Below are 23,668 nucleotides of genomic sequence, written 5' to 3' on the forward strand. Positions count from 1 at the left end.
GATGTTTTTCCAGTGGATAAAAACCTGTTGTAGTTCTTTGCACTCTCCTAGCTACTATGTTTAATCAGTACATTTTGTTTCTCTACAAGGTCTCTTTTGATCTGACACTTTTGAGAAATATGAAATGTTTTTACCCTGGTTGGGCTATTCAGTTCCTTAAGAGAACCTCTTTTTAACAATTTGCTCATCAGTCTGTGCTCACTTTTCCGTACAATAACCCATGAAAATGTTCAGGTTTTCTTTTCTGTGGGCTGCCAGAAAAGAAAGGTTCTTTCAGAGAATTTGAACAGTGGGATTCAAAAGACAGTGAGTGAGAATGTGAAAGATTCACTAGCAAAGTGACCTCACTGAGCTTTCTTTGTACAAATCAGACTTATCTGTAGGATCTCTGAATAATCATCTCATCTATTAATGATACATACTTTTAACAACGTACCTGAATATAAGTGTAAACTTGCAAGTAGGGCTTTGGAATTTTTTTTTTTTTTTCTGTTCAAAAACTAGTTGTTTCTGTTGTCTTAAACTGGCAATAAAAAGTAATTTGTAAATCATTATCCTTATTTTTCCCTAGCTCTGGAAATAAATAGGCTTTCTGTTGGTGACAGATGTCTTCTAGTGATGTATCCACTGATTCATACAAGTGATGCATATTATTATTATTATTATTATTGCTTTGCAGCATTGTGAGCTAAACTACACATGTTGTTGTGAAGGCAAATTCAGTTTCCGTGGAGGAGGGCTGTTGCAGTCTGATTCATTAGACTATACAGCTTTTTAGGGTAGTGAAAGTTTGAAGTCTCAGATGATTTTAAATCCCATGGAAATTATATCTTCCGTTAGTAGGTGTAGAGGTACGCCTGTCTTACAGGTAACAAAACCTTCTTTGAGATAATAGCACACTAACAGAGCCTTTTGTTATCTAAGTTGAAGAAGCAGGGCTGGAATATTTCAAGATCAGAAATACAGAAGCAAATATGAGGAGGACCATGGAAGAGAACTCATAGTATACTGCTTGTAGTGAATAGCAAGAGTTTGCCTGGCCAGGGTGCAGAGAAATAGCTATCCCGCATCTCCTGGCTCCTCTATTGTGAAAGAAAAGCTTGAGGCAACCTTAAATGTAAAAGTAGTACCTTTTTTTTCTGACACCAAATGTCTTGGGTAATTTTTGTGATTAATGAACATATAGCCATTATATTAATTGATCAAAAGGCCTTTGGGGTCGGAAGAGGGGACTGGTAGTAGTAACTTTTGCTGTACAATAGGAAAATGATAGAATGTAGCGCAACTACCAGTTCTGAAGCCACTGGAATCGGTAAATGGTAAATAATCATGAGCTTATCTAAGTGAAAGTACTTTAAAACAGTTGACATTCTGGGGTTGTACTGTGAACTCCACCTGTAAAATGTGGTTCTGTCATTCTAATACTAATGAAAAATAGTCTTTAATGGTCAGGAAAAAACATATTCTGCAATTAAAAAAAAGCAATTGCAAAATGTGGTTTCATCCTTGTGCAATATGTCAAATCTTTTCAGGCCATTCAAACAAGTTTTCTGGTCAGTTTTTCTGAAAGTATGTGTTTAAGAAAATGTAAGACCACAAAGTAATAGGCAAATATTAATTATGTGGCTTATTGACACTGTTCTGAATATACTTAGTTGGCACTAATATACTGCCACAGATTTTAAAATACAGCTTTGCACAGCTCAACATTTTATGAAAGTCTGTTTTCATGCATTCCTGCCAGATTACTAAACAAATGTTTTTATTTTACAGGGCCTTGCTGGGCCAAATAGGTAAAGACATTTGGGTTTTCTTATGTTTTAGACAAGCTCCAGTAAAGACAACTGGATTATGGTTTGGATGATCCAGTCTCAACTACCAAACCTTTCTCTATAGTGGGAGCAGAACTTGAACTTCCATACTTGGATTTAGAGCAGAATTTGCAGGTCTCATAACCTTTGGGTCAAAGGACATTAATACCTTACTTGCAATTGAAAAGCACCTGACAAGGAGGTCTTCAGAGCCTGCAAAAGTGATAATGTTGCCATAATACTTTTTTAAAAAAAGAGTAATCTCAGGTGCTCTGCAGGGAGTCAGCATGGTGTGTATTTTCAATGGAGGGAAGAAACTAGGTCACTGATTAGGATGAAAAAAGGCTTGTGTAAAATTTTGTTAGCTTAATACATTTACAAGACAACATGCAAGAAAATAGCTTCAGGGTTTTTTTTCTTCATTACACATTCAACACCAGCCCCAAGTATGCTTCATTTAAACAAAATCTGTGGTGCTGAAAATGTTGACATAGAAATACAGATGCATTTCCAACTCCTCACTTAAATGGATTGCTTGTGAGGAAGAAAAATATGTTTATTGTTAGCCAGATATGTAAGTTTGAAAAAGAGGCTATCGAGTCTTTTGATTAGTCTAGAAAAAGCATATGTATTTCTGGTATTCTAGGGTGGTGGGGGAGTTGGGAAGAGCAGGGTTGGAGTTTATTTGAATAACTTTCCAGTAGAGGGCAGCCTGGTTTGAAGATTTTTTTTTTTTTTTTAAAACCTTGGCAATGTCATTGTTACTCTCAGAAAGAGGAGCTTCCCATCCTTCTGTAAGTGACATGTTCTTGCTTCCTCTCCAGACTCACAGAGCCTATCTCTCTTTCACAGCCAGACTGTTATTCTCAAAGTTAAACAATAAGTTATATAAGAGCCTTTCACAGTTGGTAGTGTTTAAAGTCCCTATGGTACTGGCAGGAAAGTAAACAGAAGAGAAAGCAGGGGGTGGTGAGGAAGCCTCCCATCCCAATTCTGCCAGCAGTAAAACAAATACAGTTTTTCATGTTGTTGTCTGACAAACACAGTTTACAGTCCGTGAATTGACTTTTTTTTTTTTTTTTTTTTTAAATGTTTAGTGCTGTCAGTTAACATCAGTGGTTCTCAACCAGGGAGATGATCTTGCGAATGAAATTCAGAGCACAGAGTGAGCTGTGCCAGATGTGTGCTTACTACAGTGTGTTTTCACTGCAGGAGCATCAAGTGCAACATCCACAGGGAAAGAGTGAGCAGCACAAAGGGGAAGGGCTCGAAACAATGTCAGTTTGCTCAAGTGAGGCTCACTGCTGGACTAAATGGTGTTGTGGGAGTTTTCTGAAGACTTACACTATCTTTGTCAAGGCTGAATTTGGAATAGAAGCCTGCTATTAATATTTTTTTTTTCAGCCCTGGTAATGGATCTGGAGAATTTTGCCATTAAGAAACAAACAGGCAATTTTCTTGGCTGCACATGGGGCTATGGTAGATGGCAGTCTCTTACATAGCCAAGTTCCTGATGCTTTGGTGCCTTCATTGCACTCAAAAGCAAGCTGAAAGCCACAAGAAAAATAATGTGTGATGTTTGTCTGTCACCTCATAAGGGTACTGATTTTACTCTGTGCTAGATTAAAGAAAGAGAATGCATGTAAATATGCATTGTACATATTGCTGTGTTCTTCTGAACAAGGCTGCCTTGTGTCCTGTTATAAGCACAATGATCGAGGGTTGAAGCCCCAGTTCTCTGGCTTTGGGAAGTGTTCTTCAACCCCAGGCTTAGCAGAGGCTCAGAAGAGTATGATCAAAATAGAACTGCTCTTCATACCAGCACATTGTATCTGAAATCCAAGAATAAAAACCTGCCTGGAGTATGGAAATTGAATTAATGCCCAAAGCAAATTTTCTAACCTGGGAAATGGATGGAGAAGCACATCAGCATGTTGTTTACTTGTAATCGGTCTGTGTCCTGCATAGAGTATGTCAGGCCTGTTCCTCAGAATGTAGTAAGTGGGTTTTGTTGGATCTAATCCTGAAATTATGCAGTTCTATGATCAGACATCACTAGGTCTTTGAAGTCTAGTTGATTAAACCAGTAGGATGCAAATAGAAAACAAAGCATTTGCAGTGTTAGAGTAGCAGCTTCAGGGGCCTTGGATTGTGCAGACAGTCCCAACAGGTCACTTAGTGAAAAGGAGTTCTTGCCCCAGTCCTCATTCTCTCAAAACAGAACATAAAATATGATAGGAGCTATATGCAAGCTTCAGTGACTTTCTAGTTCCACTGCAGAGATAAAGTCAGAACACAGCTTTATGTGTTTTTCATTACAGCCCTGTCCCCTCAACCCCCAAAACAAAACCAAACAAAAACACCAAACCAAAACTTTAAAGATCATTTTACCTTTTGAAATCTGTTTCCTGTTCTAGAAAAGGAAACAGCTTTGCTTTTTCTAATAGTGAGTTAATAAAAGTGGAATTTGAAAGGCTGGGAAATTACAGTGGGGGTTCTTGACTTTGCCATCGTGAAAGCAGGACTTTGTGTCATGGGAGTGTGTGCGCATTTATGACATTAGAATAGTTGAGGCTGTTCAGACAGCGTAATTAATTGCTTTCATCTTTTACTGACCAAACGTTGTGGCAGTTTCTATAGAAATTTTTACTTATTCTCTGTAGAAATTTTGTGGGTTTTATCTTCAGTATTTTCCTTTACTCATCTGACACGAAGCTTTAAAATATTGATAGATAATGCAGTCAGTCACTCTGGGTGGTTTTAACTGTTATATTCATAGCATATATTGAAAGTTCTAGGCATTCTAAAATGCAGCTTACTGATGCTATGAGTTTTTAGTTGCTGGTTAGTTAATGCCATGCATCGCATGGTTGCATCTTTATTGCGATCCATCTTACCTTCTCTGGATGGTTTGATTTTTTTTCCCATGACTGGGTACATGGAGTCCGATTACTAATTTGACCATTTGGCTCTGTTTGAAAGTTTTGATTCTGTCTGTGATTTTGTGACCTTTATTTTTTTTTTTTTAATGCAATTCATTTGCTCTGTTTCATTGGAAATGCATTAGATAGCAATGACAGTTGCCTTGTTCCATATGCAAGGGGCACCGCTGTGTGAAGAGCAGTAGTTTGTAAAATAATCAGAGGCAGATCAGGTTGTAGATTAATGTCAGATTATAGCGTTAATATCTGCAGTTAAGGGAGAAGTCAGTTTATCTTTTCCTGAATAGAGGAATGTTATCTAATAACTGAATTTTACTTGTTTAATTTTTAAAATATATTGTTATGCAGAAAGAAATTACGCAGAGATTAGATTTTTTCCACCTTGATAATAAAAAGGGCAAAAGTGGTAAAACTTTTAATTGGGTAGCTTAAAAAGAAATTATGTGTGTGTATATAGTTGCCTTAATATAATACCATACGCTCAAAAAGCCCATATTTGCGCACTAAAAATAGAGAACTCTTCCTTATCCTGAATCTTGCAGTGGTGACTTCTCAGGGAGTATTCAAAGAACTGGCATTAATATTCACTGAGGTTGCTGTCATGCACTTTTCTTGAAAGCAAAGTACTTTAATGTCTCTTCTATTGACGTTTTAGTTGAGGAGTAATACACAAAGCCAGGAAGTCTGAAAACCCGACAGCCTTTTCCTTCTTTTTCTTTAATTATGTATGAATTTTTGGTCTGAAATGTGCTGCTAGTAGACAAAGTATTTAACTTCACGTTTACTGTGGACCCTCATACATGGTTACTGCTGTTATAAATGCAGAACATAGAACCCTTTGGGGTTCCTTATATGGCTTGTCTATGAATGAACTATGTTTTGTTATGAAAGAAAAAACTTTAGTTGGAAAACTCATTTTACAAATTAGGCTTTAAATTATGTTTCTTCTTTTGATATCAATTCATTTCTTGAAGTTACAAGTAAACCACTGTATCTCTTATTGTTTTTTTAAGCAGTGGTTACTTTTCATCAAAATGGAGAGAACACCTAACATTAAAACAAAATTGCTAATAAAAAACCAAAAGTACTCCACTGTAACCAAAAACTTCTCTATAAAGATTTTATTTCAAAGGGTTTGATCCTTGAAAGGCTAAATAGAATAGTACTTGTGAGCACAGCTGTCATAATGATACTTATGTATGTTTGTATGGTGCCAAGATGGTCACAGCAAATATTTCAGAAGTAACAGATCTAATAAATTCAAAATTGCCAAGTGACTGAATGGTGGCAGTGAAACTACCCACATCAGCTTTTAGAAATAATCCTTCCTTTACTACTGCTGTGTTATGCCGATAGAATCATGGCTATGCTGAAGGTTTTTAAAAGCTCCAGTTAAAAGGCTACAGGATTTTTTTCTGCGCTGTTTTGACAGGACCTAAATGTCATTTTAAGATGTTCAATTGTTTTATAACCTCCTTACCTTTTGCTAGTGGGTGTTGTTTGAAATGATAGAAATTACATTAATGAGAGAAATGTGCACCGACTAGCATTGCAGATCTCAGAAATTCTTGAGATGTTTCCTTTTCAGCTTGAATGTCAGAAACCAGGAGAATTTACTTGTGATCCAAGCTGTCAGTTCTAGCATTACAGCTGTCCCCTTTATGCTGAACTACAAATGCATTCTAAGATTTGAGTGAAATGCTGGTATGAAATTTTAGTTCAGAAGTTTGTGGGCCAAGAGCAAGGATTGCAGTTCTGCTCATGAAGATGAAGTAGCAGCGTAATAACCTGAATGATAGCTGGGGAATCCTGTTTGCTTTTGCCATTCTGAAACCCAGACTCTTATCTGTTGGCAATATACAAGAGTCAGTGGTATTCAGGCTGTGATTACACATTGGTCAGTGCTGCCATCTGAGCTGCCCTAAATAATCTCTGCCCATATTATTCATGTTTCCAGCTGCTTGGGGCAGTGTGTTAGCTCAGCCATTTGTGCAACTGCACAGTGAACCAACTGAGATACTCGTCTGTCAGACAGGCTTTTTATTTTTTTTTCTGTCTTTTTAAATTATTAATATTTATTTTAATTTTTTATTTTAATTTTTTCCCCCTCCTGTCCTCTTCTTTGTTCTGATCTATTTTTCCTGGATTCATCTTTTTTTCTTTTTTTTTTTTTTTTTTTAATAACGTGCTATTTTTTCAGCTGGATCAGCTGCTCCAGTCTAGTTTACGACACAAATGGTAAATGGTTATGTTGGTATGATTATAGGGGCACGAACTTGCATGGATACAAGCAACCATAGCAGTAGGGAGAGCTGGAGATGGAGACCGTGTAAGCTCGTACTGCTGCCAATATTTGCTCATCAAACTGTAACTTTGCAATGTCGATGTCTAAGTTTGCAGTATAGTAGTAAACATTTTAGCATGCTGCAGTCAGCAGTGTCTTGTCCTGTTTCTGTCACATTCCTTTGGGTTATAGAACTCACTGGTCTAAGAATAGCTTTAGTGATAGAGACAGACCTAATTGGCTTCCCACCAGCAATATGCTTTGGGAATTCCTACTTCAAATTAAACATAAACCTGTATCAAGTCTTCAGTAGTCCAGCTGGGAATGAGGAAGTAAAAACTCATTAGATGTACTCAGATTTGCTGTCCGCAGAGGTTCTGAATTGCCCTTGCAACAGCATCATCAGAAATTTGTAAATACGTTTTCTTGGGTAAAGCGAGCAGTCTTCTATTAACCGTTAACTCACAACATCAAAGAACAAATTTGTGTGGGTTCTGACTACGACTGAAAGAATTCTGTGTGTCATACTCTTGAGTTTTAACTGAAATTTATAGTTGTGCATACCACTTGCAATTATTTAACATGTTTTATGAGTTGGTGAGGAAGAGAAAGAAATTTGGTGTTTTTACAAGTATGAACAGTTGTTTAAGCAGCATATTGCAGTCACAAGTTTTATTAAAACTGACACCTGCAGTTAATGTTTGTCTAAAAACACTGAAGATGCTTCTTTGAAAAAAGATAACCTAATTTTGGTTTCCATTTCTGCATATACTCCCATCTTGGAAGGAGAAGGCAAAATGTCTCAATTTTGCAGGTTGCCATATTAAAACTGTCCTAGGTATTTCATATAATTTTATTTTATTGAGGGGTGGAGGGTATTGGTGTTGGTTGTTTGTTACGTTCTAGTAGGAATCTTAGGTGTGTTTTTTCTATTTGCCTTTTGATCTTTCAGCTGTTTAGACTTTTTTTTTAGTGGCATGGTTAGTTGATTGCAAAATGTTAAAAAATATGACTTGGAAACACTCATTTGGGTTGTTTTTTTGTATTTGTTGTTTTTTGAGGGATCTTTGGTTGTTGAGGTTTGTTAGTTTTCAGATGCTGAGGTTTTAATCTCTATTCTACGAAGTTCCCTTATTGTGTGTTCAAAACTGTGGATCTGTTTGAATAGCAGTATAGTTAAGACCTAATTCTTCTGAAATTTATTTCACATAACTAATTCTACAAGTATTTTGTACAACTAATGTTACGAATGTTAACCAAAGTAAATTTGAGAAGTAATCACAATATATGAATAAGAATTTTTTTGACGCTGTGTTTAGGGCCAAATGGAAAGTTTCCAGAACTCAGATACATACTTTGTGACTAGAGGTCTAAATTTCCATTAGATATTGTCATATAAGAATGTGGATAGGAAACAGCCTTCTGTCTGAGCTGTTAGTAAAACATCTAAATCTGCTAATTTTGGAATATGCTCAGAACAGCTCAGCTAGGAGTGGGAAACTTTTAACTTGATGACTTCCTGTTACTTCCTGCCTTTCCTTGATGGGCTTGCACTTTCAAAAGTTTTGCCAGGAAAAAGACTAGATTTGCAAAGCCTGAGTAGAAAGAAGGGTTCATTGATGGCTATGTACCAGTAGACACCATTTTGAAAATTTTATCCTGTGGGTATGTGCATGTGCAAAGGCAAACCAAGAAGCTTCACTGGAAAATTTATAACGTAGTTGTAGCTTATAATGTTCATTCAATAGCAGCCCACAGAAAAGACCACGGTGAACCAGGTTGTCATCCTGCAGCCCATGGAGGTCCATGATGGAGCAGATATCCACCCTGACTCTTTTAGACACCTTTTTAGCTGGAATACTGTTAAAAATCAGAAAAATCAGCAGATTATAACTATTTTACTTGTTGATGTAAGCAATAAGTGTGAGTTCTTGGTGAGTTCTCATATTCCATGCGTGGCTGTTCACCCTAGTAACCGTAGCATCAATTTATTTTTTGCTAGGGGTTTAGGGACTAATTTGTCAAGTTGGATTTTTGTTTGTTTGTTTGTTTGTTTGTTTGTTTGTTTTCAAAGGATGAATTGTCCTTGATTTTCCTGTAATTTCTTACAGGTATCAGACGATGGTCGATATGTCTTGCTGTCTATCCGAGAAGGGTGTGATCCAGTGAACAGACTGTGGTACTGTGATCTACAGACAGAGCCTCAGGGTGTATCAGGTGTGTGTTTTCTTGCTTAGTAACTTTTGCTTCGTTTTAAGATGATGTAAGACTTAAAATACTTTATGGTTAAATATATATATTTAAATATATATAGTTTAACTTCTCTTTTTTTTTTTCTAATGCAGAGAGTACGAGAAAATATGCACTGCTTCTGCTAGCATTCTGTCTTCTGTTATGGATCAGTAGATGGAGAACTCCATTCTTAGTTCTGTAGTTTGTTTAAAAGGTCACAAGGAAAAGTTGAGATTATATAAGCAGCCTTACCAGGGTGTGTTCTCTTTCTTTGTGTACCACTAGTGCTTTTCCATGTTTGACTTTTTACATTTTAGAGGTTTCTGTGTCTCCCTGCGCTCATCTTCCCTCTTTTAAAAAGTACTTGGTTTATAGGTAACACTATTTTAAATTCATATAGTACTAGCAAACAAACAAAAATCCTCTAGTAATATAACTTCGCTTTATAGTATCATTATTATTACAGTAGCAGTATCTACTCATGTTTCAAATACACAATCATGAACTGCTCCTTCCTTACCTTCTAGTTGGATTAGCCTTTGGCTTTTGTGTTCTTGGCTTTTTAGCCTTGATGGTATGGGCTGAAAGTATGGTACTTTGCTCCATATGGTTATTTTTGATGGTTGGCATAATTAGTTGTTTCTGCTTATTGGTGGTTTTGTATTTCCAGAGCACTGGATTATTGAAATCTCTTTCTCAATATGCGCTTTGCATAGAACATAAAGCTTTTGATTCTTTGCAGCTTCTGTCTTCCAAAACTTCAGAAACATAATAAACATGTCAGTTCAATTTGTAATTTTCTGGCACAGGAATTGTAGAAGTTGCTCATGAAGTTAGGAGCAATGGATGCCAAATTTCATTATTTAAGCTGTTTTAGACAAATATATAAGCAGCTCTAGAGCAACAGAGTTTAATGGCAAGTCTTTTTCTTGATTTAAGACTTGGGTTTAACTGCCAGTTTGTGTGGACTGCTCAGTAATATTTCAATGCATGTTCAGATGGGTTAAGATTAAGCAATGCTTAGAGATCTATGTATAACAGAAGCACATGCTTAACAAAACCATGAGATACAAAAATACTGACCCTTGTTATGCTGTCTGTAGAATGCAGTGTTCAGTACAGGGTCTGTGTAAGTATCAAACCAAACCACTTGTTAGGAAGTATTAAGAGAATCAAGTTCCTTAGAAAAGTGTCTGTACTTTTAAGAGACCTTACATTATCCTTCTGTCTTTCAGTATGAACGTTGTGAATACACCTCATACCTTTGGTGACATCTAAGATACTTCTTGCAGTTTTCCTCCTTCAGAACTATTGAATGTTTAATCTGAGCCTTTTTACTTGACCTGTTTACAACGATCTGTTCAAAAATCTGTTCTAGTGTTCAGAATACGTCATCTTAGTTTTGAAAAAATATAAAGGAAAGAAAAGTAAGATAGCTAGTGTTTTTCCAGTGTCCTAGATGGTACTTGATATAGATAACTAGATTTGCAGACACATTTTTTTATTCTCTACTTGGTCTTTTAATGCAAGTTGTCCAAGAATACACATGTTCTTTAGAAAATTGGGGGGTTTATGCTTTAGATCTTTCAAGTTTCAGACAGCTTTAGACTTATTCAGAGGGCATCAAACACAAAAGGCAATGATGCCTTTTCAGAAGGTAACAGGCAGTAGTATTTTTACATGCCATCCATTACTTATACCATATATTTCTTTGTGAGGAAGTAAAAGCAACTGCTAAGCGAAAGGTAATAGATGAGATTCTAATTTTATGAAGTTTGTGGCAAAACCTTGATTACTGAAGGATACCGTTCTTAAAGCTGTTCTGTAACATCTATTTATAAAATAGCATTTCAATCATGTGATCATGAATTTCTTTTTTTTTAAGTACTTCCTGTCTGAAGGTAAACATACCACTGTGTAGTTTAAAATGCTGTATGTAAAAAGCATGATTTAAGGAATCGTCTGTACCTAGAAATGCACAAAATGCAAAGAACTGATTTTCATCTATTGCTTATTACCTAAAAAACCTATTTCAGAATGTCATGTAAACTAACTTAGGGGCACCTTTCTTGATTTTAGTTGCTAGCAGTGCATTCTTTGACAGAAGGTAATCAATTTTCTTTAAAAAGAACATCGTCTCATAGTCAAGAAATACGACCACTGAGGAGTCAATTTATTTTCCTTCTGATGTAGTGAGGGCCTTGTGGAGTTAAGAAATAGTAACAGAACTACAGTTGAAGATGTTGGTTGCAATGATAAAGGTTGCTTATTTGGCCACATGGTGACAAATGGCTGTGAAGAAGTCATGAAGTTCAGTGTTACAACCTCAGTGCTGACTGCCAAAGTGCCAGGTAGTTGTCTGTGGGAAAACTGCAGGAATGTCTGTGAAATGGCATTCATTATGGTTCTAGATCAATAGTTTATTCCTAAAATAGCGAAACTTAGATTTTTACTGGGAGATAAACATCCATATTTCATGATTTAAGGAAAGTAACATGGCATAATATGATTTTTTTTTAAAGAGTGTAATTAATTGTTTACATCTGTGTATATTATTGGTGCTTCAGAAGTAAAGAGAGTGAGTTCTGAAAATTAGAAATAAATGCTGTTATCAACACTTTCTGCTTCTGAAAAGGGAGAAAGGATTTCTTGGGGCATGGAAGATTGGAAAGTGTCTCTCATGTTGGGAACTAAAATAGCCACAAACTAGAAGGAGAAAGTCTCCTCTGTCTGCAGGTTACAGGTAAATTTGTAGAGGGTGAAAATGGCAGGGTATCTTTGACTGAGTGCATGTTCCCTAGACACCCTTCTCTTCTTCTATACCTGTGGCAAAGTTTGCATTAGGAAATTCTGCATAAAGTCTCTTTCAGTGGGAATTATGTCAGGAAAAGATAACAAAATAGAACCTAAAAGTTGCATCAGACCTAGATCCAGTGTGTCCTGATCTACTGTATTGAAAAACTGCTTGTTTATTTCTTGTCTAAGGTGCAACAGGTCTTTTAATTATTGAAACTTTTTGCAGTGTTCAAAGTGACTTCTGTGTTAGTTTCCTTCAGACTAATATTACTGAAACCACCAAGGGCTGACTTCTTGCCTATTTGTTTACTATGGTGTGAGGTACTTTCACAGCTTTTAAGTTGTCTTATTACGTGTCGCATTTCAGCGTTTAACTATTACTATACTGGTGATGGTCTTAATTTCTAGACATATTTAACGTGGCAGTAATAGATCTTTATTTGTTTGTTAAGTTTTTTAACTTTGGTTGTCCTCAAGATTAAAACTTGCTTTAGAGGTGCTGAATACACACTCCAGAGAGTTCACAATCCAGGATCCATGAAACCTTAAATGAGTCAATAGGAATGTGACAAATTGAAAAATATAGTTTCTTTAAAACAATCCAGACTTACCCAAAGAGAAGCACTAAGTTGCTCTATTGAGCGAAGAATGTACAAAGAAATTTCTCTTAGCGATAGCACATCTGTCATCAACGTCATTCCCTGAATGAAATGAGAGATTTTTCCTTCTCCTAGGCCTGAATGTTTATTAATTCTGTAGGACAGATGAGGACAAATTGATTTTATCCAGATCAAGTTTGATTATTTAAGAGATGTCTTCATTTCGTAGTTTGTACAGTGGTAGAATTTAATGACATTTGTTATTTCATACTTTATCTAATAGTCTAGTTCATTACAACAGTGAAAAAACAGTAATTATAATCTTTTCCAAAGTTGAACCCAAATGATCTGCTTTTTCAATATTTAGTGTGTTTTGAAAGTTCATAATTATAATTTGAGCTTGTCCAATCCCAAACTGTCTTCATTCTTGTTTTACAGAAAATGAAAATACAAGCTGAAAAATACCACATGTTAGGAAGCAGTGAGAGAATGGAAAAAAAATGTATTTGACCTCTTCAAATAGTGTGGTACATTTTCAAAGTGTGCCTCTTAATCAGTAGTGATCTCCAAAACTGACAAAAATCAGATTTCCAGGGCAGTTGGGTTCCACTTATCCTAATAACACTTCTAAATGCAATTAATAAGCAGATTATCTGCATAAAGTCTTTCAAACAAGGAGCATAATTAATTATTGGCATCCTCACTGATTAAAAAATGAACTGAAAGCAGCTAAAAAGCAGCTCCCATTTTACACCAGTGTATAATCTCTACCTTTTATATTATATTTCCTGAAAAGAGAAAATGAGTCTGAAATACTTGACACTCCTCTGTGAAAGTCCCAGTCAACATACCCTCTGCTGCCTTTTGCTGTTGCTGAAACAGAGATCTGGCACAGAATTTGTAGATAATGTGGCAATAATTTGTGTTTATGTTCTTCTCAGTACCCTCCTGCTGGAAGACCCGAGTCCTTCAGCTCTTCTGTTTGATAGAAGCACGTGTTCAGGCTTCCCACTGCTTCATTATAGGGGTGGGCTGCGCTGCGTGTGGAACCCAGGGGCTCTCTGTGCAGTAGCAGGTTATGTGCTCTGACACTGGCACCCAGCTCACCTCTGTGCCAAAGCTCTCTTCCTCCAAGACATCATAACTGTATCCAGGTTGCCTGTTGGGAATGGTTTTGGCAAATACTGTCCCCCAAACTGTGACCACGCACTGTCTACAGATGTGGGGGATGATCTGCTGGTAGTTACATAGTGCAGAAGTCGTGGAGCAGTGCATCAGACCTGTGTCCCACCTCTCTTTTATATACTGAAGTGTATATAACCAGGTTGATTTCACACAGCAGCCTGTTTGTTCTACAGATGGGGATGTGAATTATGTGTCATGTTCTTGTTGTTATGTGTTCTCAGCTGAACTATTCAAGAGCTGAGGAGATGGCAATGTTGTGTGATGGACAGAAGTGAGGAAAGGAAGCAATACAGTTGCAATTTGCCTGAATTAAAGTTATGTTCCTTTAAGGAGCAGTGGTCACAAAAGAGGAATGGTAGAAATATTAGTTTAGTAATGACTCTAATAATTTCTATCCAAAAAGTTGTCTTGAGGAAACAGAGGTAAACTTAAAATGTGTTCTCCATCTCTCTTTCTTTCCCAATGTGCCTGTCTTATACCTTAGACCAAGGACTACTTTGTGAGGTATAGAACTGTTTAGGTTGGAAGGGACCACCTGAGATCCACCTCCTTTGTTTTAGCAGGGTCTGCTAGAACAAGTTGTATAGGACTGTGTCTGGGTTCTGAATATCTCTACAAATGCTCTCCACAACTTCCCTGAGCACTGGGTGCCAGTGTTTGACCGCCCCACATCAAAAAGTGTTTCTTATGTTCAAATTGAATCTCGCAGCAGTCAATAGAAAATTGAAAGTGTGGACGGGATGGTTAATAAATTTTCTTACATTTTGCTGTACTGCAGGAGTTTGGTCACTGCCGAATTCTATGTTGGAGGTAAAGTGAGAATCACTTCCAGACGCTGGATATGTTAGAAGAGATGAGGGACTGAATTCACCTCTTTAGACCATTAGCTGCAGCTCCTGCGTTCCTATGCTCCCCTGCAGCTGTTATGTGGAAAGAGTGTGTGAAACGAGAGTCCTCATGATGATTCAGTACATGTGAAATACAAGTAGCCCTCTGGACAGGTCTGGACCTCTGTGCTGATTGCAAAGGGTGCCCATGGCTGTTAGCTGACATGCTCCTAAAATTAGAGGGAGGGAAAGAAAAGAGAGAGACCACAGAACTGAAGGCCACTTTCAAAAATTGGAACGGGAACGTTCCTCCCATGGCATTTGAGAAAAGTACAAAGCTGAGGTGAGAGAGAAAATGAGCTGATTAAGATATGGGTGTTTGTGAAAGAAGATCTCTAAAAAAGGGAAGTAGTTGCAATACTATTTGAGTTATTAGTTATTTCAGAAATTGTACTGCCTGGCACAGAGGGAATGAGGAAAATTGAAAAATGAGAGAAAATGTTAAGATATAGCTAGCCTAGCATCTAGGAGATAGCGTATCTGTTATGTTTTTAGGACAGAGTGCTTTGACAGTGAAGCTCCAATATAGTGACCTCAAAGAAGAGGTTAAATAACATTAGATTAGAAAGAGGAGAGGCTTTGATTATTTCAGTCAAAATGCCTTTGGATCCTGGAGATACTCGCTGAGGACAAATAGTCTCAATTTGCAACTGAAAGCTGATGGTGATATTCACTAAGCTGGTGACTGAATTGTTGAAGATAATTGACCAGACAAGGCTTCTGTCAAATATGCCAGAAACAGGGCTATGATTTTTGTAATGAGGAAAGAAGAAATAACAGAGCTGATAACTAAGGGAAAGGACCTAATACATGAAATAGACCTCAGAATTGAAGGGGCATGACTGGTTTTCAGGCATTAAAAATGGTATTGTAGGAATTCTGTATTTAGCTTGTCTTTTTTTTTTTCCCTCCTTCTTCTGTAATAGACCTCGACCATCACTGTTCATATGACACTTCCGGTGTTTGGACCTGTCCTTTAAAATCCGACAGAGGCAAAATTCTCTGGTTATAGGAGTCTCTTTTATCCTGTTAAATTTCTTTGAAATGCATGAGAAATTAAATAACTGTTTGACCGTGACGAAATAAGTGTGTGTGTATGTACTTAAGGACTGAAGTGACACTACCACTGTAGAAGCTCATGTGCTCAATGTACAGTGTTGCTCTACAGCAGCGTCCTGGCTGTAGCAGCCCAGATAAATAGACTGATCTGACTTCTCTTTGTCTAGATAACGCAAAACAAAAATGTAATAAACTGTTCCTATCCCAGACATTTTATAGGCATGTTACATGTTGCTGGCTTTCCTCGCACTGAGTAGTAATGTTCTGGTCTCTAGGTTGAGGCTTTTGTAATAAATGAAAAACGTTTGTGTTGCCATGAAATGATCCATAGTTTGGATCCCTTCTGTGGTATGCTGTACAGCTTATTTAGAAATAGTAATTGCTTTTATAATCTTCCTCATTTTAAGAAGGCCTTAAGAAAAAAAAAAAAACAACAACTTGGAAAATTCCCTATGATCTGACAGTATATATTATAGATTGTTAGCAAAAAGAGGTAAACTTTTTATTTCATTTTGTTGGAGTTCTTGCTGATTCTTGTGGGACAATCTGGTTTTCCCTTTCAGCCTCTAAGGTGAAAAAGGTGTAGACTTATTTATTTACATTACCTAGATATCCAGTAAAAACAGGACAGGTATGTAATTGAGCATAAATATGGAAAAAGTCCACAATTTAAAGAGGAAAAAAAAGGTTTAACAGCTTTGGGGTTTTTTTGTCAATTGGATGTGCTTATGCTGTTGCATTAATCTTTAAAAAAACTTCCAGAAAGCACTGAATTTAATTTGAATTTAATTTGAATTTGAAATCTTCTTCTTGCTATGAAAACATGATACATGTAAATAAGAGTAAAAAGGGAAGACTACACGTTCTGTCCATCTGCTGGGGAAAGAAATATCTGAACTCCTGTAAGCCTGTTACAAGCTGTTAATATATTGTGTTGCTTAATAATTCCCACAGTAGCTGATTCATCTCTGAATTCACAGTCATCTTTTGAGTTCTGTCAGGCAGGTATTTGATAAGTGTTTTTTATTTCCACACATGAAATACACAGTTTCATTTTGCATTCCTGTTTCTTCTTTCTTTTACTAAGGTGGATTCCCCTTCCCTAGCCCACTTCTCCACTCTATCCTGCAAATTTCAGCAAAATAATTCAACTGGACACTGTGCTGTCTGAGCGAAAAAGACCAATAAAATAAAACTTTACTCTGAGGAAGCAGATCTCTTAACATCTAGGGGGAAAAAAAAATTGTACCATATTTCTAATATACGCTAAGTTGGAAACAAATTTCGCAGATGAGCTAGGCAAGCTTAATTTAAACAACCCTAAGTATAGCATATCTGCTCTACTGCAACGTAAGTTTCTAAACCATGACTTTACAGTATAAATAAATTCAGAACTATGTGAAATTTGTTGATACCATACTTGAAATATTCCAAAAGAATATAACCCCCTCCTATATGTCCAGCTGTGTGCTGATTTAGACTAGTTCAGCTAAAACAAACCCCAAAGATGAATATAATAATGAAAAACTATATCATAATATCTATACTTGACAGAGAAGGCTTGAAGTTGTATATGCTCATGTGAAACCTATCACCACCCAACTTTTAAGTATAAAAGTGGTAAAAGCAATGCCTTACCCTCCAGAACAGCAGAAAAATATTTTAGTTGTTTCCCTGTCTCTCATCCCATGTGGTGCTGGGCTTTCTGTGGCTCCTTTAAGATTTTCTTTTAGCCCAATGGTCTTGTTTTCTGACTAACAGTCTGGCAGGCAGTGATGCTAAATCAAAATGCCTTGCTGTTTTGAGGTGTCTGACTTAGGTTTTAGCTCACATACCTTTAGTTATCTTTGCTGTTTTAAAAAATTTCCATTTTTTTCACAGAATGTGTTGTTTCCATTTTCAAGAGTGGGAGTCATCTTCAATCATCTTGCTAGTGAAGAAGGATTACTGTACTGGGCCTTAAAAATAAGGAACATAATGTATATTTCTATGTTTTGTCCCGCATTGGATGGTTCTGTAACATGATCTGGACATTACAACACAGAAATATTTCAATATTTATTTTTCAGATTCTTTGCCACCCCGTGGAACCTGCAGTCCTGAGCTCCATTTCCATTCTATAAAATTCAAAGAGAGACAGGGAGCACAGAAAAGGATGCATGATAACGTGCCTACTGAGCTTCTCAAGTTAGGAAATAGGCAGTGTTGAGGTGAGAGGGACAAAGTTAGAACTACATGGGATGTAGGTACTCCATGTTCAATAAGTAGCTGAGGTATCACAAAGTATGCGAGAAGTGGTGCTTTTCCTAAAATGGCATAATGTGCAAGACACATACTGTGTCTTTACTTGACTATGGATGTTGTCTCTTGGGATGAGACTGTTCACTCCATACTTTGCCTCCAGCTGAACTTCTTAACTTCGATATTATATGTATTTTAATCAAATCAGAATCTAAAAAATGACATTTTAAGTGCTCTGGGAAAAAGTGTTCCTTGTGGAAGTCATCTGCTGGGATGTCTGTCACCTCTGTGCATTTTAGTAAAGTATTCAAGGTGTCAACCAATCCAGAGTAAATTGCTTTGATGTAGAGGAAACCTTTGGCTGAGCTTTCTCACAAGTTAGCTTTTAATGAAACATGGTTTGCAATATTTGCCACTTCATTATTGCTTTCATTAACTTCCTGCACAGCATGAGTTGTGGCTTCTCTTTGCACGTACGCCCTTTAAATTATAAGTCAAGAGATAATGATATAATTGAAACTCTGTGCAAGCATCTATTTTATTAGTTCTGCTGTACTGAGGGCAGTTGTGTCTTGTGCACTCATTGATTCTTGGTATGTTCCAGTGGCTGTGGACCAGTGGAAGTTAACTTGCCCTGTGGTGGGCAGGAAATTATCTTGACTCTGAATGGAGATCACATCTAATAAATGAGAGTAGGCCTTTTCTAAATATTTGAGAAATTATAAGGATTTTACTTGCTTTTTTCTACATTTGAAATTTTAAGTGTGTCAGGTTGCCCTTCTCCCTTTACTATATATGATTACTTACGATATTTTGTCAACAACCATAGGTTAATTGAATGTTCAGTGCGATCGTCTGTAATAATTCTTGTCAGTTTGTTTTCCCCAGAAGATAATCTACACCGCAGTGTTTCTGTTTCTTTCCATGAACATCACAGGGAGCATCTGAGCATCTTTTCTGCTTCTCAGGTTAGCTAAAATGTTGTTCATGCTTCCTTTTCCCCCTTCACAATCTTTATACTGTATCCAGGCTGAGTCATTTTCCTCTTCAAATATTCAGGTTGTTTGCTAGGTTTTTAAATGGGCCATTGTGAGCTATTTGTGCCAAGAATGCTCCTTTTCAGAATAGAAAATCACTGTGATAAGTAACTTATGACAAATACACATCTATTTTTTATGAGAATTTTAAATTAGTCTGGATACATAAGAGGTTTGGGGGATATTGTTTCCTACTCCCCTGCTACCGTGTGCATCTTGTGAATCCCACCAGTTTAACCTAGCTTGCGGCTTAGTTTTTACCACAAAGCTCTCCATGTTAGAAATCACTAGGTTCACCAATTGGAACCAAATACACTTTAAAAAAAAAAAAAAAAAAGGCTTTTATTGTCTCATATCAAAGTGGTTTGCAAATACTTCATTCCTCAAGACTAGATACGTTTAGTCATAATTCACAATGTTGTGGCAAGACAATACCGAGAGAAGACACAACTGGGCTGTTCGTTAAGCTTTTGGAGAAACTCCATTGCCATACTGTGCTTCAAGCAGCTGTGGGTAGTGGGACTTTTCTTTCCTGCATGCCTCTTTGGTTGCTTACGTAGTGGGGTTTAGAAAGATGAGGGAGAATTAAAACCACTCTTCATCAGCCACTGAACCAACTAATGCAGTTTAGTTTTGCTTTATGAAATTTCAGTAGCAGAGGTGCAACAGCTGTATGTTGTGTCAGGAAGGACAGCACTGGGGGTTCATGTCCAGAAGGTCATCCCTCACTCAAGAATTCCCTACTTATCTTGCCAAACTGTGAGGATTTTCAAGCCTTGACTCTTTCAATATTTGAAAGTGATCTAATGCTAAGTGTTTCTTTTCCTAGTACCCGAGCACAGTTTTTTACTATTTTATCAAACCTGTCTTCCAGAAGACAGACAGCACTTGACTTTGCTTGTATGTTGAACCAGTCAAACAAGTCAAACTTCTCTCATTAATCACTTTGCTTAACTGTTGTTCTTGGTATACCTGAAAATGCTTCATATTAGCCAAACAGCTAGATACACAGTAATCAAGTAATTATATATTAGCAAACTTTGTTGTACACCTTACCAAAACAAACAAACAAACAAACAAAAAACCAAACACCACCAAAAAAACACCATAAATGAAAAAACAATGGTGTTTTTTCTGTGGTGTTTTTTCTGTTTCTGTGCCTGGTAATAATTTTGTTTTTCCCTCTTCTTGAGAAATTGTTTCTTTTCTATTAGATTGTCAGCCTTGACTATTTATTCTTTTGACTGTGTGGTTTGGTGCAGGAAAGAGGGAATTTAGCACAAATCTGTTGGCGTGCAACAAAAGTAAATGAAAGCTTTTTAATCAGCCTTGGCTATGAACTTAAACCAAGATGACATGGCTGATCGGTCTTGTTGAAGTTGTTAACATTGACCTTTTTCTTTGTTTTGCATTAAGCTAGCCGCTTGGAAGCCTAATAAAAAAATCGGTATCCTCTTGTTGTGAGCATCACAGAGCTGATTTATGAGTCACTGACTCAGAGCTCTGAGCAGAGCCCGCCTTTCCTCTTCTAGGGGAGCTGAAGCATGAGAACAGAGAGGAAAAGGAAGGATATAAGGCAGCCTGGGGAGCAGAAGAGGTAGCTCTCATTATAACCTCTGGGCACACAGAAACTGTGAAAGGTTGCTGTGTCTTCTGGAATGCAAAACTTTGAGAGGGATAGCAAGTTGGGAAGCACAGCCCGGGTTGTCGGTTTGGAGGGATTGCACTAGCCAGGAGCTCAGCGGACGTTTGTAGAAGTTAAAGGCGTAAGGAGTTTGGGGAGAGAGGAGAGTGGTTGGGGCTTTTAAGCTTGGGTGCTGACTGGGCTGCTTGGAGACTGGCAGTTCGTGTCTGGTGGGAACAGTGGGAGGTGGTGGGAGGACATGTATGCAGGAAGAGGAGCTGGTGTAAAATATTTTAGAGCCACTGGCTTGGAAAGATGCAATAAAAATGGAGAAAAAAAATGAACTTCACAGTTAGCTGGTCGCTTAGTCGTCGTCAGCTGGAATGGCTTTGCACTGAACTGGCAGAGACAGGATGCAAGAAGGAATTCAAGAGCAGAGTTATCAGCCATAGGAATTTTTATTTTGTTCCTTTGTTTAAAAGGTTTTTCTTTTTTCCTCACATTGAGGAAAGCATGTACATGGCTTGAGGGCAAGCGGAGAAACAAAGGGCATGTTTGTCCACTTTCTGTTGAAAGTAGGTTTATCTGGACTTTTGTATTTTAGTTTAGTCTTGTCGTTTATAAGACTCTCTAAAATAAAAAGCAATGAACAGTGCTGTATACAGTAACATCAAACGGATGAGTCAGTATGTGCTGCGTAGCCTGAAAAAGTGGATCAAAACCTTTGTAATGAAAAAGAACAAGAGAAAAAGGATAGTGAGGAGACAGTAGACATCAGCTAGAAAGTGGAATGTGGTGGGAGGGAGAGTGCTCTTCATTTTTTGAAAGACTTTTCTGTCATTGAAGTAACTTTAAAAAAAACTGTTTCATATCCCTTACGTGGCAAGTCCAAAGAGTTTTTATTTCAGTGTATTTTTTTTAATTGGAGGCAAATCATTAGCAATAAAAGTAAATAGTTTGCTGTTTGGGCAAGGAGATCTTTATGCTACCAGTGTCCAGCTGGACATGACATTCACTATGAAGTGTTTCTTAGATTATGTATTTGTGCTTTGTGTATATTAGAGAAAGTGCAGTGTGAGAGAGATCACCTTTGGCTCCTGTTTTTCTGTTGCTGTGTTCTCCTGCATGAGGACATATGCTTTGTTTTGAGAGAGTTATAGCTTATATATTCTCTTCTGTCTTTTGAGTGATCATCCAAATTGAAGTAAAATAGAAGCCTTGAAACTGACAGAAAAATCTCTGCTCATAAAAATGCTTTATTTCTTTCTTCTGGGCTAATCTTTGATATATCTGGACATGTCTAAATGTTTTAACTCAAAGGAATAAATATTGCCTCCTTACATTTATTTATTTTTTAAATTGCAGATACATTAACTTTCCATCATCATTGAATAAGCTTCATCCATCATCCACAGGATGAGTGGCACTGAGAGCACAGTACAAACACAACAAAGTTGCGTTCCTTTCAGGGACATATTAATAATACCTCCACCCCAGTATTGCCTCCTCAGATGTTCATAAATGAAGTCAGGTCCCAAGAGATTAAGAGATCTTACTTTCAAAGAGAGTCCACATTGTTTGAAAAATCTCTCTTGCCTTTGGAGACCAGAGAGAGACAATTTTTTGTAGCTGTGAAGAAAGAGCCAAAAAAGCGTAGCTGCCTGGCTCAGAGTGAGACCTTGAGAGGAAGCAAAGCGTTACATGATTCAAAAAGAAATTAGATTCTGATATGGAGTAGAAGTCTGAGTGAAGGGCTGTGCTGGGCCATTCATTTCCAAGGATACATTATGAACAAACCACTGGGGCCCTGAAACTCTCTCTTCCAATTTGAAACACATTGTGTACCGTGAGATTACCTGTCTTCTATCGAACACAAAAACTATTGTGGATTAGTACTGTGGCAGACTCCAGAGTAAGTGCCCGGTTTTCAAAATCTCCTCTCATAGAGGATACTTGAAATTTGGAAGCCTTTGTTGTATGGATTTTCAGCGTCTGAGAAGACTTTTAAATAAAAGTTTGAAGGATCTGACTTGCTTTAGTGAGTCAGTATTCAGCAATGAAAATTAAAAGGTTAACCTTCATCTGACTATCAACATAAGTGTTACTTTTGCAGGTTATAAACTTCTTTCAGTCACCATATCCACCACTCTGCCAATGTTTGTTTTTCTGAGTATTATGGGACACCAGAAAAGGATGATGACTATATATAAACTGTTGTCATCCTAAACACCTTGTGGTTCCTGTCCTCAGGGTCTTGGTGACAATGTGAAATTTTATAGTAGTGATAAAACTTCTCATATTATTTAAAAAAAGAAATTCAGCTCTATTTGGCATCCACAGTAACAAGCACAGAAATTCTGAGATTTAAAAAAAATGACATTGAAAATGTCAGAAACAACACTATCTTTTCCTTAAAATTACGTTTTTTGTGTCCAACTGCGTGGTTAGTTACTAAATTAGTTAATTGTTAGAATAACTATTCTCTAGATACCAAATACCAAGAATAAAATGCAAGGAGGAGTAGCTACACACAAGTATGATCTGTCAGCCTCTTATGTTTTGCAGCTGGGTTGATTGTGGGTTGTATTTTTTTTTGTTTGTTTTGTTTGTTCCTTATTTAAACAAGCTGCTGGTGGAGCAAAGCCAGAGGTCTCAGAAGGACTAATGTCTATGTAATGGGTTAGCTGACTCATAATTTCAGAGTACTTCTGAAAAGGAGTCTTCAACAGTTGGCACGTGCAAATCAAGTGAAGATGCAGAGTTGATGCAGCTGCTGATAGGGGAAGGAGGAAGCAAGAGATTAACATCAGTGTGGTGGCTCAGGGTTTGCAGGTGAAGTAGAACTATTTCAGTTAGAGATAGTGTAGCTGGTAGAAATCTAAGCACTGAGTTTTTTGGGTAGTTTTATGCTTTCAGGATAGAGCTGCTGAGACAGACTGGGGGGATGGGCACGATGCATCGATGTATAGCC

The 23,668-nt window shown here is 37.2% G+C and overlaps 1 protein-coding gene across 1 annotated transcript in view; it reads left to right on the forward strand.

The window, feature by feature from the left end:
• Positions 1 to 23,668, forward strand: part of PREP (prolyl endopeptidase) — a 105,126-nt gene that overhangs the window by 19,956 nt on the left and 61,502 nt on the right. The window contains exon 7 of the mRNA XM_065834753.2: positions 9,149 to 9,254. Within this exon, the coding sequence (XP_065690825.2) occupies positions 9,149 to 9,254 (106 nt within the window). The remainder of the gene's footprint in view (positions 1 to 9,148; positions 9,255 to 23,668) is intronic.

The sequence above is a fragment of the Patagioenas fasciata genome, chromosome 3 (assembly GCF_037038585.1).
Source record: "Patagioenas fasciata isolate bPatFas1 chromosome 3, bPatFas1.hap1, whole genome shotgun sequence".
NCBI classification, from domain to species: Eukaryota; Metazoa; Chordata; class Aves; order Columbiformes; family Columbidae; genus Patagioenas; species Patagioenas fasciata.